This window comes from Diceros bicornis, chromosome 5 (genome assembly GCF_020826845.1).
Source record: "Diceros bicornis minor isolate mBicDic1 chromosome 5, mDicBic1.mat.cur, whole genome shotgun sequence".
Taxonomy (NCBI): Eukaryota; Metazoa; Chordata; class Mammalia; order Perissodactyla; family Rhinocerotidae; genus Diceros; species Diceros bicornis.
This window is the reverse complement of record NC_080744.1, coordinates 82,774,256-82,791,597: the sequence shown is the minus strand read 5'-3', so window position 1 is coordinate 82,791,597 and position 17,342 is coordinate 82,774,256. Positions and strand designations below refer to the sequence as shown.

The following is a 17,342-nucleotide window of genomic DNA, read 5'->3' as shown; positions in this document are numbered from 1 at the left end:
CCTGCCAGATAGCAACAATTTCTCGTAGGAGTGAAATCTTACACGTATAAAACACGAAAATCTTGTCTTTTTCAACAGATCAGCCTCAAATCTGAAAGAAAGGTGACTGACTTAGGTATAGCCCAAGATTCACCACATATTCTTTTTACTTACGGCGAGGGGGCCTTAAAAGTAACACAATATTAAAATTTCAGCCACAACCCCACTGTCCTAACAAACACTTTTCATTTCTCTCTGTTCTCTTCCAATCCATAATCAAAATGCAATCTTATCAGTGTTAAAAATCATAATTAATATAACTTCATTCCAATTGATATAACTTCATTCCAAATCACGAAATTTTAGAACTGAGCCAAACCTTAGAGACCAAAGACCAATTAATCCCCTCATTTTACAAATGGGGAAACTAAGGCCTAGCCAGGCATTACACACAGTCTCTCATTTAATCCTCGTAACAACAGTATGTGGTAAACTATATTATTATCCCAATTTTAGAGACGAGAATATCAAGACCAGAGAGGTTAAGACACTTGCTCAGGGCCGGCCCTGTGGCTTAGCAGTTAAGGGCGCGCACTCTGCTGCTGGCGGCCCGGTTCGGACCCCGGGCGCGCGCGCACCAATGCACCGCTTGTCCGGCCATGCTGAGGCCGTGTCCCACGTACAGCAACTGGAAGGATGTGCAGCTATGGCATACAACTATCTACTGGGGCTTTGGGGGAAAAAATAAATTAATTAAATTATTAATAAAAAAAGACACTTGCTCAAGGTCACACAGCTAGTGAGTAGTAGGCATGGGAGTCACAACAGGCTGTCTGGCTCACTGCCTTGCAGAACTGGACTTAGGACTCCCAATCCAGGATTCCTTCTGCTTTTCAAAGTGGAATTATTCTAGTATTCACTCCACAAAGTTTTTTTTTAATCTGTAATACTCTTTCACTAACATTCTTTCTAATAAGTTAGATTTTAAAGAGCTCTCCACCACCAACGACAATCACATACCTGCTCCCCAGTGGGAAGACAGAAAACCTCTGCTGAGGGCCGCGCTTCTCCCCAAAGCGAGGCATAGTAAGCCAGAGCTGCTTCCCGATGCCCTTCGGGATCATCTTCCAAAATATCCACTGGGTAAATGCCTGTTAGGAGAAAAAGAAGGCAAGAAATGACATTAGTTTTACTCTTTCGTTAAAGGGAAAATCACTTATTTTTTGAAGATTTTTTTTAAAAAAGCACCCAATTGAACACTTGCTTTAAAAATTAATATCTTCACCTATTCTTTAAAAAATGAAAAAGGTGTAGTAGCAGGCACCAAAAGAAAATGGAAGACGTTTCCGATGGGAGGGTTGGCACCAAGCCCAAGGAGATATGAGGTTCAACAGGAACCCTCTCAGACTGCTGTGGAAACTTCCTTCCCTACACCCAAATCACAGAATGGTTTCCCATGTATTTTCCAGGTGGCCCAGCCACGGCGGCCACGTGAACAAGGAGGTACCCTGAGAGCTGACGCTAACTGGTTAGAACCTTGATAACTTGAACAAAATGATAACTCTGGCTTGAGTTATCATTCTGCCAGCTTACATTTGCCAAGCAGGCTAATAAGATTTGCCAAGTCCTCTCCTTTGATTGGGCCACTCTTCAGTAAGAGTTGCAACGCACCAGTTAGTATAAATTGTAAAACTGTGTGTAAACTACATGTCCATACACAGACTACTGTACACATTATTTTGCAGGTTATCTCCCAACTTTCCTCAGCATCTCTTTATCACCACATTTTTAGAGGAAAATTATATCCTTAAATAATCATATAAATTGACAGCACTCAATTCAGCCTGGATGCGGTGGTCGGTTTTCCTCTGAGACACTGGCTGACCTCTGGCTGGCATGGTCCTGAGTGGGAGGGGGCTGTGTTGCCTTCTGTGGACCCCACCTTGATTCACCTCTGGGCTCTTCCTGGGGGGACAGGGAGGGCGCTGCCAGAGCAGCTGTCTGCTCCTCCTCCTCTTCCTCAGCCCAACCCCCTGCCCCTGGCCTTCCCTGGTGAAAACGTCATGGGCACACACAGAGTGGCTAAGAGCTGAGTAAATACATTCTCCCGCTATTCAATTTTTGGACACAGGTATGAAAAAACATTTGATGCACGTTCAAATAAATTAAGAAAAACAAACTGGAAAGAGGGCTGCTTCAATCCTGGGGCACCCAAATCATGCTGCATGCTTGTCCCATGAAAACGACTTCAACAGCTACCTTTCTCACAACGCCTCCAGGAACACCATCTTAAGAAGCAAGCAAAGATCTCACTCTGACTTTTACTCTCTGCTCCTGGCCCTCTGTGTTGGAGACACGTTTGTCATACCCTGGCCTTCAGTCCACTCCAGTGAGGTTGAGGGTTGACAGAAGAGCCTTATTAACCAGCCCCACCCACAAGCTGAAGCTGGCCCCTTGGGACCCCTCATGACAGGGGGACTAGGAGGACACTGTGGTCGTCCCGGTTTTCCCAGAGGGGCATTGGGAGGGGTACCTCACCCAAGACCACTGGGCCCAGGGGCCTGCTGGGCAGCCCAGGGAGGCCTCTGCCTGGTTCCCCCCCAGCCTGCCAAGGGTTGCCTGGCATCGGTTCTGGTCGCGTGCGGTCAAGAGAAATGCTATGAATGTACTTTACTCCTGGCCACCATGAAATCATTTCCCCTGCGGGTTACGCTGCTGAGGCTGCGAGACCCCCTTAAGGAACTGACTGGACAGAATCCCACGGCACCCGCGTCCCTCCGGGTTCTACTGCCCAGCGGGCCCAGGGGTGGGTCCCTCCAGGGTCTTCTCAGCAGGAAGCCCGGCAAAATCAATTGGCAGGGAGCCCCCAAATCTAAGAGTGGGGGTGCTTCGGGCCTGCCTCTGGGAGAGGGCCCGGCTGGCATAAATTAACCCTCGGGGAAAAGAAATATCCGAATATCTCAATACTCACACAAGCAGGCCGCACCCAAGCTCGGTTCCCCTTTAAAACCTGGAAGTGGGCGCAGGGGTCTGCCGCACCCCACGTGGGCCTGGGGGACACCAGAAGGCGGCAATTCTCCAGCCTTTTGGTTTTAATTAGTTCTCCTCCCTCGTGGGAAAATTCCCCCAAAACAAAAGCTCACCACTTCCCTCTTACAAAGAAAATGTTTGCGTTAGCTTTCTAGAAAACTGGGTGCAAATGAAAAAAGGAGCTGCTTAAGGCGGGAGAAGGGAGGGGGCACCCAATGACCACTAGGAAGGAAGACCCCCCCCAGGAGGGAGGAACAAAGGGCCCCTACCGGACCCGAAAAGGAAGACCCCCCTCCACGCCCACCCTCTCGGAGAAAGGGAGACCCCCCCTCCCCAACCTAGGAGGGACACGCACAGGCGCGCGCGGAGCGCGCAGAGGCACGAGACCCCGCCTCCATCCCAGGGAGGAAGGAAGCCTTTCGCCCACCCCCAAACCACAAGGGCGCGTTGGGGCAGCGTGGAGGGGCCCTGGGGAAGTAAACAAGTCTGGAGCGGTTTACGCACGCGCCGGAGGCCTCGGCCACACTCGCTCCCCTGTTGATGCAAGGCAGACGGGGGCAGGGGCTTCCAGATGTGAAATGGTAACGGGCTTTAATGGCTTGAACTGAACAGGAAATATTTTTCCAAAGTCAAAAGAATGTAATCTTTTCAGTACAATGTAAAATGCTTTTATGAAAAAGGCATACAGCGCAAATGATAATTCATTGCAGACTGTAAAGAAATTGAAAGCCCCAAACGAACCCCGAATTTAAGAATTCACTTTAAGCATATGTTTGCTGTAGTCACCCGAAAAAGAAACCAAAAAACAAGTGGCACATCTTAAAGCATTCTTCTATGGAAAATACTTAATTCACTCAGGATCTTTGTACCAAAGCTCCAGTTCCCAGGACTGCATGCACGTGTGCCACACTCCCCTAAGCCACCGCCTGTCACCCACTGCTGTTCCGTCAATCCTGCTGGGTCAGCCACTGCTGGTCAGTCAGGCAAGGCCTACTGCTTGAGAGCTTTCCAAGCACTTTTCGGTCCTCCTGATGTAAACAGCAATGCCAATTAATGAAAGAGGTCAATGCTCCGCACTTAATCATTGACTGAGTATCACTTACAGAATATTCTCTCCAAATACTACCTCACCACAAAGATTAGGAAAAATTCTTTCATTTTAGCAAAGTGTAATTTTTCTCACATGGGACTATAATTATGAGAAACATTAATAAAGATATTCTAAATCTTACTCACCCCACTCTTAAGAATTTCTACTTTACCGAAAGCATCAGTAACTACATGGCATTATGTCCTTGGAAAAGCTGGCTGTAATCACTTGGGTTTTTTTGTAATGTGGGTTGTCATTCTTGAATTAGAGTAAGAATAATTCTTGCTCGTGATAATACATGAAAAAATTTTTAAGGATGCAAAATTACAAAGTATATTTTACTTTTGTTTTTAAAAAATGGTAAAGAGTAGATATCACGTACAGAATTTTTTGATTTTTGATTTTTTTTATTTTCTGGTTTTTTCTTCATAAGTTAGTTTTCTTTTAACAGGAAATTATTATAAGAAGGAATCCTTATTATAGAAGAAACCTGCCAAAGGGGATTCATTCTGAGCTTAGCAGAGAGCTTGGAGACTGGTTTCTAACCAGAGAGGAGGACACCAGAAGAGACAGGAAGACTCAAGCAGGAAGTCTCTGCGGGGGTCTGAACCCAGGTGTTCTGCACACCCAAGGCAGTAGGGTAGTGCCTAATGGGAGAAGATTTCCAAATGCCACCTCAACTGCTCAGAATTCAGGACCAGGAATTCATCAGGGTCCCAGATTTCTAGCAAGGCATGCACTTCCCTGCACAGTCCAGTCGCCAGAGCTGTTTGTCTTCAAGCTGTATGCTTTAAGAAAACTCAGCATTCACAAATGCAAACATCATTCTGAGCGTCCAAAGCGTTCACCACAGGATGCCTTAAAACTGAGAACTACTTTTAACTTTTAAAATATGATTCTGTTTAATTAAAAAAAAAAAAGAGAGAGAGAGAGAAATACCCACAGTTGTGCAAGGCAGGGCCTGGCATTTATTTAATATCATAGAATCCAAGATTTGAGCACCCATCACTGTGACTTCCCTTGCATCATGCCAGCGTTTTCCCAAGTGCATCCTGTGGAACACCAGCTCCACAAGATATGCTGGGGAAGGGGTTTTTGAGGCCAGCAAGTTTAGAAAAGGTGGCCTGCAGTGGCACGCAGAGTGCACTGCTGGGCGTTCTACGTGCCTACCCACAGTCAGAACATATTTAGAAATTTAGAAATCCTGCAGCAATGCAATTTGCTTAATCCAGCATTTATTTCCCAAACTTATTTAACTAGGGACCCCTTGTCCTAGAACACTGACAGATGACACTCTTAGAGAAGAGTGCTTTGAAATAATGTCAGGGCAGGAGGACCCATCACTCTCAGACAGACAACTGACATGCAAACGCCTGGAGCTCACAGACTGCCAGGAAAGGGGGCTGAGGTGTCAGCAGAGCAATCCTCTACACAGAGGAGTAGAGAACAGAAGGTGAAGCAAATACACACGGATATTTTTGTTGGTTTTTGAAGAGCATCTGATTGCCAAAATATTCTTAGCAAAGAATTGAAAAAAAAAGTTGGAAGACAGAGTGTAGAATATGTTAGAATTTTCTGAGCAGATGAGCAAAGTTGTCAGGGAATGGAGGAAGCGCTGGGAAAGGTCTGCAGGTGGTGGCAGGGAAGGTTTCGTTACCCGGTAATTGACAGGGAGCCTGTTGCTCTGTTATCACATATTTAGTATTGGCCAACTTGCAACCTGTCATTGCCTTGGCTGAGAATAAATCACTTGTCCCAAATCTAAGATGGTAAAATATGCAGATGACTTTATGTGCCGCCCACACAAAGGTTTACATAATCCTAATTGCTTTTAATATGAAGGTCTTGTAATCTGAGTGTTGGTGCATCTTACTTTTAGGCAAAAGATAACAAAGATAAAACCATCTTTTCCCCCTGAAGCATCCAAAAGGATAGGAAGTAGAACTGAGACATATTGTTCCTTTTGTATTCAAAGAGTTGTCACATTTGGGGACAAATGTGGAGCCCTATTTGGGGCAGAGAGGAGGAAAAAACATCTCAAATATCTGCTTCCTTAAGAATGGTAACAGAAGAGGGGTCCTCACCTTACACAACTGCAGGAAGCTCAAGCTTTCCATGCCCCTGAACTTGAGCCCCTCATCCCATGTGGTCATCATTACGGTGCCCTATTTGTCTAACCTGTACCAGGAAGGAAGAGGGCTTTGGCACATACTCACGGAAAACCCTACTCTTTGTATCCTAAATTTAATTGACCCAGAGCTCGTAAAAATACCGAGCCCCAGTGTCAGTAACACCACCACAAGTGGTGGCCCTGAAGTTGGTGGGAAAATGCTGTGGGTGAGCATTTCCAGCATGGAACTGGAGCCCTAAACCACACAGCACACAGAGGAAGCAAAATAACTCCTCATCACCGTAATGCTTCTACCCATTAGTCACAGAATAACATTTCTCAGAACTTACCCCAAAATTGTGGCTGTTAATGGACTTTAAAAACTTTCATCCAGAAATCACATCCCTGTATGTTCATCTATTACACTGAAAACAAGAACAGCTCCTTGGAAGAGGAATAAAATGGGTTTCTATCTGGCATGCCCAGCCCTTTGCAAAGCAAAAAGGGGAGCTGAAAGTAGACTAGTCCCCAGTCTCCATGATCAAGTTCTAGATTAAGTTGGTGCTCACTGTTCAAGTACTTAGACTCATCACCCAGCCTACCGCACATGGAGAATGGACAGAGAAGAATGGGATTACCTTACACTGAGACAATAACTCGCTTGGGGGAAACACAGTTACTTCCTAATAACTGGAAAAATATGGAGACAGATACATTTTCATAAGGGCACTGGACTCATCTGTGTAAAACTGAAAACTAGATGATGAAGTACATGCCGAATATGAATATTTGCATCTGGTTAGTACCAGCTCAGTTTTAAACTGAAGAAATATAAAAGAAAGTTAATATTCTGCCTCCTGCAGATAAAAAGTTTCTAAAGTACTGGTTGGGAGAAAAAGTATTAGAAAAATAGTGCTACGTTCTCACATTAAGATGTACCCTTTTACACCTTACATTTGCATAGTGTTTTGCAGTTTAGGGCTTTCACACATCCTCACTTCTTTGAAACTTACATCAACTCTTTGAAGTCAAGAAAGCACAAAGCACTTACCCCATTTTTCAGATGTGGAAACAGAAGTTCAAAATGGAAAGTCAGGTAGTAGTAAGGCTGGGACTCAAACCCAGATCTTGAGATTTCCAGCAGAACCTTCACTGACTCACCTAATTATTAATTTGTATCATGTCACGGACCACGCACAGTGTACCAGCACCAAATGGCAGCTAGTGATCAGCATAGCATGGCTTAAAATATCTTTTTGAGGCTGAATAATATTCCATTGTGTATATATATATATATGTGTGTATATATACACACACACACACACACACACACACACACACACACACACACACACATCCCATTTTGCTTATCCATTCATCCATCAATGGATACTTGGGTTGCTTCCACCTTTTGGCTATTGTGAATAATGCTGCTATGAATACAGATTTAGAAATATCTCTTCAAGTCCCTACTTTCATTTCTTTTGGATATGAACCCAAAAGTAGTATTACTGGATGAGATGGTAATTCTATGTTTAATTTTTTGAGGAACAGACTGTTTTCCACAGTTCGCTGCACTATTTTACATGCCCACCAGCAATACACAGGGTTCCAATTTCTCCACGTTCTCGCCAACACTTACTTTCTGTTTTTTTGATAATAACTATCCCAATGGTGTGAAGTGGCATCTCACTGTGGTTTTGATTTGCATTTCCCTAATGGTTAGTTGAAAAGTTAGTTGCATTTCCCTGATGATTAGTTGAAAAGTTGATGTTGAGCATCTTTTCATGTGCTTACTGTCCAACTGTATGTCTTCATTGGAGAAAAATCTATTTTAGTCTTTTGCCCACAGTCATAATTTTTAACATATACTTTGAAAAACTTATAAGAGGTAGAAAGAGAATTGCACATTGCAATTAGGTGGAGTGGTAGAGAATAAGCAACCCATAGCATGCATGGAAGGGAGAGAGTGATATGGGATGTGGGAGAAAGGGGACAGGATGACCAGGGAAGGTTTCTTTGAGGAGGTAACCTTTAAGCAGAAAGACTGAAGAATAAAATGTTGGCCCTGTGCAGAGCAGGGGCAAGGGCCACCCAGACTGAAGGAACAGCCCATGCAGGAGGAAGAAAGGAGCAGAGGGATTCCAAGAAGCAAAGGTCAGCCAGTGTGCCTGCAGCATGGCGGCGAAGAGGAGAGGCGTCAAGGAAAGCAGGCAGGCAGGGGCTGAAGGAGCAGGACCTTGGCCACATTCCAGACTTCAGGTTCCAAGCAAAATGCAATAGGAGGCTGCTGAAGGGTCCTTAACAGAGTGTGATAGCTGGAGTGTAAGTTTCCTGCCTCCTCCAGAACACACGACAGTAGGAAGCACAATCAGAGGTAACACAAGTTAAAGCAAGTGATGATAACAGTTTGGACTAATCATGGCAGTGAAGATGACAAGAAGGATGTGGCAAGCTTGAGCCAGGTTTGGCAGTGGCCATGGCAGAACCTGCTGCTAGCTGCATGTGTGGGGTGAGGGGCCAAGCTGATCATCTTCTTTAACCCCTCCCCTTCATATAAGTCAATGAAATTCAACTGGTAGTTTTCAAATTGTGACATTTATAAACTAACATTGGAAACCAGTCTAAGTCCCTTAAGATCCCAGCTCTTTCCCAAAGGGGAAATTGATTAACCTCCAACAGAAAACAAGATGTACATTACTCTAAAATACTAAATATTTTCCTTAAGGTATTACAAACTAAGCCAATATGAAAAGACAGATGAAAGGATACAGCCTTGTCAGACCTCCCCAAGATCAGGCCACACAGGCAGTGAGGTTAGAGCATGAAGGCAAGGGCACCAGCTTTGGGGTCATTTAGACCTGATTTCAAGAATCTCTGAACATATGATGAAATAAACTTCCACAAAAGGGTTAACACAAACTACAGAATCAGATCCACAAAGACTACAGATTTTGAAAGTATCCAATAAAGAAGATAGGGATATTAAATATGTTTAAAGGACTTTAAATAGGTAATTTAAAGGGCTAAGATTTTTTAAATTGCTCAATAAGATTCTAGGGGGCGAGAAAGTAGAGCTTCTAGAAATGAATGTCTTAAATAGGTGATGAACTGGAAAATATGAAATTACCCAGAATGCAGCACAGAAAGACACACAGGTGGAAAATATGAAAGGCGGGTTAAGAGAGATGGAGAGTAGAATGGCAAGATTCAGTAACAATCAAAGTTCTGGGGCCGGCCCCGTGGTTTAGTGGTTAAGTGCGCGCATTCCACTACTGGCGGCCCGGGTTCGGATCCTGGGTGGGCACCGACGCACCGCTTCTCCAGCCATGCTGAGGCCACGTCCCACGTACAGCAACTAGAAGGATGTGCAACTATGACATACAACTATCTACAGGGGCTTTGGGGGGGGGGAAAAAAGGAGGAGGATTGGCAATAGATGTTAGCTCAGAGCTGGTCTTCCTCAGCAAAAAGAGGAAGATTAGCACGGATGATAGCTCAGGGCTGACCTTCCTCACAAAAAAAAAAAAAAACAATCAAAGTTCTGGAAGGAGAAAATAGAATGAGGACGAATCAAGGTTTGAAGAAATAATGGTTGAAATTTTTCCAGAATTAATGAAAGTTACCTATCCTCAAATACGGGACTCCCAACCAACCCCAAAGTAGGAAAAATAAAAATAAAAATCCCCATGTAAACACACTGTAATCAAAGTGCAAAACAGCAAACACAAAAAGATGACCATAAAAGCAGCCAGAAGGGAAAAACAGATCCCCCCAAGGGAATGACCATTACACTGACAGCTGCCTTCTCAACAGCAACTATGGAAGCCAGATGACAATGGAAGAACATTTTTAAAGTGCTAAAGGAAAATAACTTTCATCCTCCATCTAGCAAAAGTAACTTCCAAGAATGAGGATGAAATAAAGAAATGTTTAGAAAAACAAAACCAGAGAGAGTTCACTACCAACAGATTCTCACTGAAGTTATTTCTAAAGGATGCACCTCAGGGGAAAGAAAAATGACCTGAAGAGGAAGTTAGTCAAGAAGGATTGGGAGCAAAGAAAATGAGAAACACGTGGATAAAATCCAAGCCAATGCTGAACATACAAAACAAAAATATCTAATTTGAGGAGATAAACAAATCATAATAGAACTAAAGTGCTGCATTAACAATAGGCACATAAATTGGGAGAGGGGGGTACTTGGAGTGAAAGTATTCTAAAGCCCTTTTATGATTCCAGAGAAAGTTTTAAATTGATTAATTTCAGAATTAATTCAAGGTAACATGCATATTAAAATTTCTAAGTTAGCCCCTAAAAGAATAGAGACATAGATATTAAATTTCAAAATAGGAGAGAGAAAAAATGGAATTAGGGCAAGGGTGGAGAGAATCTCAATTTAAAAGAAGAAATGAAAACAAGATGATCTGTCGATATTCATATTTAATTATGATTAAAAACAGATATTCATCAACAAGTAACTAGACTATGCTTTTGCAGAAGGACAGTTTTTGTTTCATTTGTATTTTTACCCGAAGTATTTTTTAGTATTACAATAATATTTTTATTCAATATTCAGGTATTATGAAAAATCACAAAGCAATATCCTTCCTTCTGCATAGCTTAAAAAAATATTTTTCTGGGCCGGCCCACTGGCACAAGCAGTTAAGTGCACGCGCTCCGCTGCGGCGGCCCAGGGTTCGCCGGTTCGGATCCCGGGCGCACACGGACGCACTGCTTGTCAAGCCATGCTGTAGCAGTGTTCCATATAAAGTGGAGGAAGATGGGCATGGATGTTAGCCCAGGGCCAGTCTTCCTCAGCAAAAAGAGGAGGATTGGCAGATGTTAGCTCAGGGCCGATCGTCCTCAAAAAAAAAATTTTTTAGGGCTGGCCCAGTGGCGCAAGCGGTTAAGTGTGCGCGCTTGGCTGCGGCGGCCCAGGGTTCACTGGCTCGGATCCCAGGCATGCACTGATGCACTGCTTGTCAAGCCATGCTGTGGCGGCGTCCCATATAAAGTGGAGGAAGATGGGCACAGATGTTAGCCCAGGGCCAGTCTTCCTCAGCAAAAAGAGGAGGATTGGCAGATGTTAGCTCAGGGCTGATCTACCTCACAAAAAGAAAAAAAAAAATTTTTTTTCCCAAGATGTTCTAATAGCCCATATGTGGGCAACACCCATGCATTACAGAAATTACTTGTTGAAAAACATGAAGGTCAAAATGAACAACCAACCCTCTACCCACATTCATACACTCACCAAAAATAGTCCAGGAAGTAGCAGTGTGACAGAGTACAACTGGGTGGGGGCCAGTGTTGTGAGAGGAAGGTTTATGCAATGGTGACATCTCCCCAACATCACTTCTCAAGCACTTACCACTGAATGAAACATTCAAGGACTTGATTAGGGTTTGTTTCAGCAAAATGCAATGAAGAAATGAGCACAGCTTTCTCTCTCTGGAATTAATGCAATTTTCGAGTAGTGGTTAAAGACTAGGTTTCCAAGAAAAACACATTTATCTTAATTTCTACAAGTCAAGGAAACCAAGCAGTCTAGGAGGGTTGGGCCCTGGGAGCCCCCGTCACACACACATGGATGAGAGCTCCCCCTCTGCCCTCCTCCAGAGCCCCCAGCCTCAGGTGGTTCCCAGTGGCCCCGTGGCTGCCCTGGTTTGGAGAAGCAAAGAAGCATTGAAATGAGTCAGAAGTAATGCCTTGACAGACAATAGGCATTGGTTTAAGCAGGAAATGAGGCCACAGCCTGGGCACAGGGAATGCAAAGGGTTTGGTGTGAGCGGGCTCCCAGTGGGCCAGAGAATGGCGGGGCAGGGATGACATGCCTGGGTTTCAACAGACAGTGGCCTTTGGATTCACACACACTGTGTCCCACCCCCACCCAAGCTTGCTAATCACTGGCCTTGGAAAAGAAAACCCGCAACAGAGGATGGGTGCACTAAAAGGCATGGAATTTGTAAACCACAGCTATTACATCCTAATAAGCGTTATTCAAAGGCCCCACCTTCAGTTGCTACCGACAGTCACTGAACTGCAACTGCCCCCTGCAGTAACCCTGACTTGAAAAGTCAGGTGACACCAGGGGCATCTGACCAACAAATGTGCTTGAATTTTGCCTTGAAGTTTATTTCTGTACCACACAACTCAGCAAAAAACACAGCCATTTTCTACAAGCCTCTGTTTGGAATTTCCCAGGGCTGAGCTACAAATAAGAATGTCATCAGAGGAGCCAGGAGCCAGCTGCTGTCAGGAACCCAGCTAAGGCCAGTCAGCCAGTCACCAGACTAGGGTTTCAAAGGTCAGAAAGACAACACCTGAGTGCCCACAGCCCTCCCATGGCCCCGCCCGAGTTCTGGCCTCCCGGTCATTCACTCTATCCTGCCAGGGCACAGCAGGATCCTGGAGAAGGTCAGGACACCAGCCATCTCTGGCCAGGCCTCACGCAGTAGAGATCCCCTGTTTAATAAAGATATAACATGGCCCTTGATGTCTAGAAATGGGGGTGAACAAGAACCATCTACAGGATAGATACCATTACATGGCAAGGAATCACAACCAACAGAAGGGGGGCATACAGTATGGCCAGGCCATTAGGAGGACCCACTTAGGAGCCGGCCTCCCAGGAAGAGCAGGACCCCTGGAGAGACATTCCAGGGGATGGCTGACTAGGAGCACTCCTCCCCGGGGTGGCAGACCAGCTTGCATCACCCCACATCCTGATACACCCAATCTGTAGAAAGCTCCTCCCAGCGACCGATCCTTCCTATAACCATGGAACCAACACAAGTCTTCACCAGCACCTAAAAGGAAACGACTCCTCCATTCACTGCTCATGGAGTCCCTGCTGTGTGCCAGGTGCGAGCAGGGCGCTAGGACAGAGAGATCGGTAAGGGCCCTGCCCTCAGGGAGATCGCAGTCTCATTGGGCCAGAAGTAACAGATAAACTGCACGGCCAAGTGGACGTCACAGCCATCTCCTCCAGTCCTTTCCCTTCCCTCCTGATGAAGGCATGGAGACTTGCTGAGGGCCACAAAACACTTGGTGACAGTGATAGGGGTCCCGATGCCCTGCCCAGCCCTCGCCCATTGCCCCAGTGAGGCCCTGCTCCGCAGGAACTGAGATCCCCAAACTCGCCAAGTCCTCGTTCCTCTCTGGGGACCCTTCTGCACCTTGAACTAGAGAAGACCCAAAGTGGCTGATGAATATTTGATTTTGTTTTTTAAGTTGTATGTTAACATGAGGTCATCTCTGCAGAACTGGCTCATGGATTATTTCCTTCAAGAGCCTCCACTGTTTTGGGGGGGAGGGCTCCACTTCAAACCCCACCCTCATGTCAGGTTCCTTTCTCTGGGTCATCAGACCACCACCACCACTCCCCCATTTGAATCCCAACACTGCCACTTACTAGCCACTTCATCTCCATGCCTTAGCTTCCTCGACAGTGAAATGGGGATAACAACGGTATCTGTGTTTACTCATTATGAGCATCAGTCAAGGTAACGCTTAGAAAAGGCTCAGCCAATACCTGGCATACAGTAGAGTGCTCCTAAGGGTTACTTTACCAAAAATGAATACAAGTCTCCTCCACCCAAATAAGCAAGGGAAAAGCCACCTTCCTCTCTCGTACCACCACCTCAAGCTCGGCCTTCTCCCCCTCCTTGTCCCTGCAAGCCCTTTTGAAACAGCAGCTATGCCTGGCCTCCTTCAGGGTCCTGCGACATGCCGACCCCTTTCTCTTCTGGCGTCTCCCTTCCCCTGACCCTCCTTCTGGGCCGACCCAGGTCTGCCCCTGCCTCAGCCTCCCTCAGCACCAGGCCCTCCCCACGGGCTTCTTTTCTTTCTGGTCTCTCTTCCTGTGGGTCCTCATCTCCAAACCAGGTTCTCAGAAATTCTCCCTCTCTGAGCCTTCCAGCTGTGCACTCAGCTCCCCCTCTCCTCCCATCTCCCAGGGGACGCCCCTCCCAGGCCTCCAACTGCTCTGCTCTCTCTCCACTCAGCAACAGGGGTCCCCAAGAGAGCTCAGGGCAGGCCCTGGCCTTTCTAGATTCCTCCTACGCTCCGGGGTTAGTGTTTCTGACTAACTCTTCAGTATCTCCAACAGGAGGCATGTTCTGAAACAGTCTGAAATCACTCTGTCTAGATTGCATCATGTGTAACCCCTCTGAGAGTGACTTCCTTTATTGGTGTCATCACCATCCCTGTTCCCCCAACCCAAGCTTCAGAGTCGTCCTGGATTTTCCTCCTCACTTGCTAGCTTCCTGTCTGTAAAGCTCTGCTCTATTACCAGTGCAAACTGTCCAATACCTAAATTTTCTAACCTGGAACAGTAAACCCACTTCCTAAATGGAGATCATAAAATAGGTAATTCTCACAAACGCTTCCATTTTGTGTGTAAACAGAAGGGAGGGGGTAAAAAACAAGTGGCCTTCTCCGAGCCTATTCTAAATTTCACTACAGGCCCAGCAGCTGGCTCTGACAGACACAGGGTCTCACCCTATCCTTACGAGGCAGGTCAAGTCCTTATTTCACAGATGAGGGAAGGTGGAGATAAAGGATGAGGGGAGTAACAGAACCGGGCTGTGTCTGACTTTCTTTCTCCTTTCGACTAGACTCCAAGCTGACATGACAGCAACAGATGGTCTGTGGAACCCAAGAAGGTCTCCAGCATCAGGGAAATTAAGAACACATACACCCTCTCAGAGAGAGAGCGAGAACGTGCGTGTGGCCCTGGGGCAGGTCTTGAATTATTGGGGGGTATCCCCAAAGCACACTGGATAGTCCCCCTCAACCAGACACACCAATATTGAGGAGCCTCATCTGGATACAGAACACAGCTCCCAGGGGAATGTTACTGGCCTTTCTCTACATTTTATCGCTAGACCTAAGTGGGGACTGGGAAACAGCCTCATCTGAAAGCATAAGTCTTAGTGTAATGCTTCCTCGCTAAAGGAAAAAGGATTCCCACGTAGACATGATTTGCTCAAGCCCTTTTTGGAAATGGGCTATCAAAGCGTGGGCAGCGGTTCAGCTATGTAAAACTCCAATCCATTAGGATCGAGCACATGTGGAAATGATTAATGAGCAACTGCTGTGTGTCATCTGGGCCATCAGCAACCACGAAAGCCACAGCGAACGCTGAAATAAATACAGGAAAATCCTTAAACTGTTTTGGCAAACTATGCTTTTCCAGAAGATGAAATTACCATTACTTTTCCCATTAAAACGGAGCAGGACTGGGTAGAATAGCACAGCTCTAAGGCAATAGTTGAGAGGAACTCTCTGACTCATGGCACCACTCTGAGGCCTAGAGAAGGGAAAAGCTTGGATTGAGCAACTCTGTGTGCAGGCTGGCTAAGCGTTTAAAATGTATGAGATATTTTTGTACAATAAGTCCCTAAGTGGGCAAAATCTTCTCTATTTGGGGGATGAGAAAGATGAGATCAAAAGAGCAAGTCACTTTTTTTCTTGCCCTAGTTCTCAAACATATAAACTGGCAACAGCACCCACTATCCACAGCCATGACGGCCAGCTTTCCAGAAACGACCACAGGAAAAAATAAAAAACGAACAGAATCTCCCCCTCTAAAAATAGAGACAAAACCCTTTCTCAATCTCTAGACCAATGAAAACTTTCACGAGGAATGTAACTAACTCATACAATTGGCTACTGGCGACCTTCTCTCCTTAACTCACTCACTTGAAATCAGGGGAAACACAACTCAGAGTCACAGCTTTTAAATGCAGATCATAAAAACAAGTAATTCCCCGCTGTTGGCTTCCAATAAAAGGCAGAGGAGCCTCTATAAGATCGGCTTTTTCCTTAGGGAGATGTGCGGCGGGAGAAAGTGGGGTCTGGGGTTTGACTGCACTCGCGGGCCAGACTGCACGTGTAGGGGAGGGGAGGACCCGGCCAAGGGGCCCTTCCTGCCGCCGGTCCCCACGGGAAGAAGGTAAAGGATGCAGGAGGGAAGAGGCACTTTCTCAGCATCCAACGTTCCTACGCCTGCTCGCGTCCAAACACTCCCTCCTTTGCTGGACAGGCGGAAACCCCTTTGGGATTTGTCCCACGTGCTTTCAGACTCCGAAGTCGCACCGCTTTGGGCCCCATCTGGGGCGCCGGAGTGGGTGGGCTCGGGGGCGCGCGCTCAACTCCAGGCTCCCCGCTGGCCGCCGCGCACGGCGCCCGGGCCGGAACTGGCAGTCTCAGAGTGGGGCGCGGGGCGCCCGCCGTAACCCGAGCCGCCGCACTGAATTCTCCCCACCGTGCGGTTCCCATTTCACAGACACGGCCACCGAGGCTGCGGGAAGGCAGGGAGCTCGCAAGCCCAGGTCAGCGGTTCCGACGCCCGCATGGCCGGGAGAGCCGTGACCGAGACCCTCCGGGGCTGCCCCTCCCGGGGTGAGCGCCCGAGCCCCGTGGGCCCCTCACCCCACGTCCTGGGCCGCCCGCCCGCCTGCCCATCTCGTTCCCCGGCGGCGACAGGTGCGCGGCTCGCGGCGCCCTGGCGCCGACTCCGGAGAAACTTTCCTTGGCCGCGGCGCGCTGCTTACGGTCTCGTTTCGCAGCGCGGGGGCCCGGAGCTCTGGGGCCGGCCCAGCCATTGAAACCCGACCCGCGGGGAGGGGCCGGCGCGGCGGACGGCCAGGGAGGCGGGCGGGCAGGCGCGGGCCGCGCTGGCCGCAGCTCCCCTCACCTGCAGCTCCGCGGGGCGCCTCGGCCTCCACCATGCTCGGGCTCCGGCGGCGCTGCGCCGCGCCCCGCCCCGGAGCTGCTGGGTTTCCCCTCCGCGTCCCCTCCCTGGGGCCGCCCCGCTCCCCAGCTCCCTCTCCGCGCCCCAGATCCCTCTCCGGGGCTGCCCCCCTTCCCCCCCCCGCCCCCCCGCCCCGCACCCTGCCCCTTGCATCTGGGCCGCCGCTGCGCAGTTTTCTTTCCTAGCGACCCCCGTCTCCCCAAACAGTTTGCAAAGCGAGTTCGCTACCTCCAAGGAGTATTACTCCCCTTAATTCTTTCGAAGAGGAAACTGTTCGCACCTCCACACCCTTGCCAATGCCTTTGGGCCTGCACCCAACACCCCTCTCTGCAACCCCTCCCACTTCCTTCTTTTATCTCTATTTCTATGGA

General features: G+C 47.4%; 1 protein-coding gene across 4 annotated transcripts in view; it reads right to left on the bottom strand.

Annotated features, from left to right (window-relative positions):
• LOC131406405 (protein FAM169B-like) overlaps window positions 1-16,971 on the bottom strand; it is an 84,871-nt gene extending 67,900 nt beyond the window's left edge. For all 4 annotated transcript variants that reach the window (XM_058542365.1, XM_058542367.1, XM_058542368.1 and 1 more), the window contains exons 1-2: window positions 16,915-16,971; window positions 1,000-1,130 (exon numbers count right to left, since the gene is read on the bottom strand). In XM_058542365.1, coding sequence (XP_058398348.1) covers window positions 1,000-1,130; window positions 16,915-16,948 — 165 coding nt within the window. In that variant the 5' untranslated portion in view covers window positions 16,949-16,971. The remainder of the gene's footprint in view (window positions 1-999; window positions 1,131-16,914) is intronic.
• Window positions 16,972-17,342: the final 371 nt, after the last annotated feature.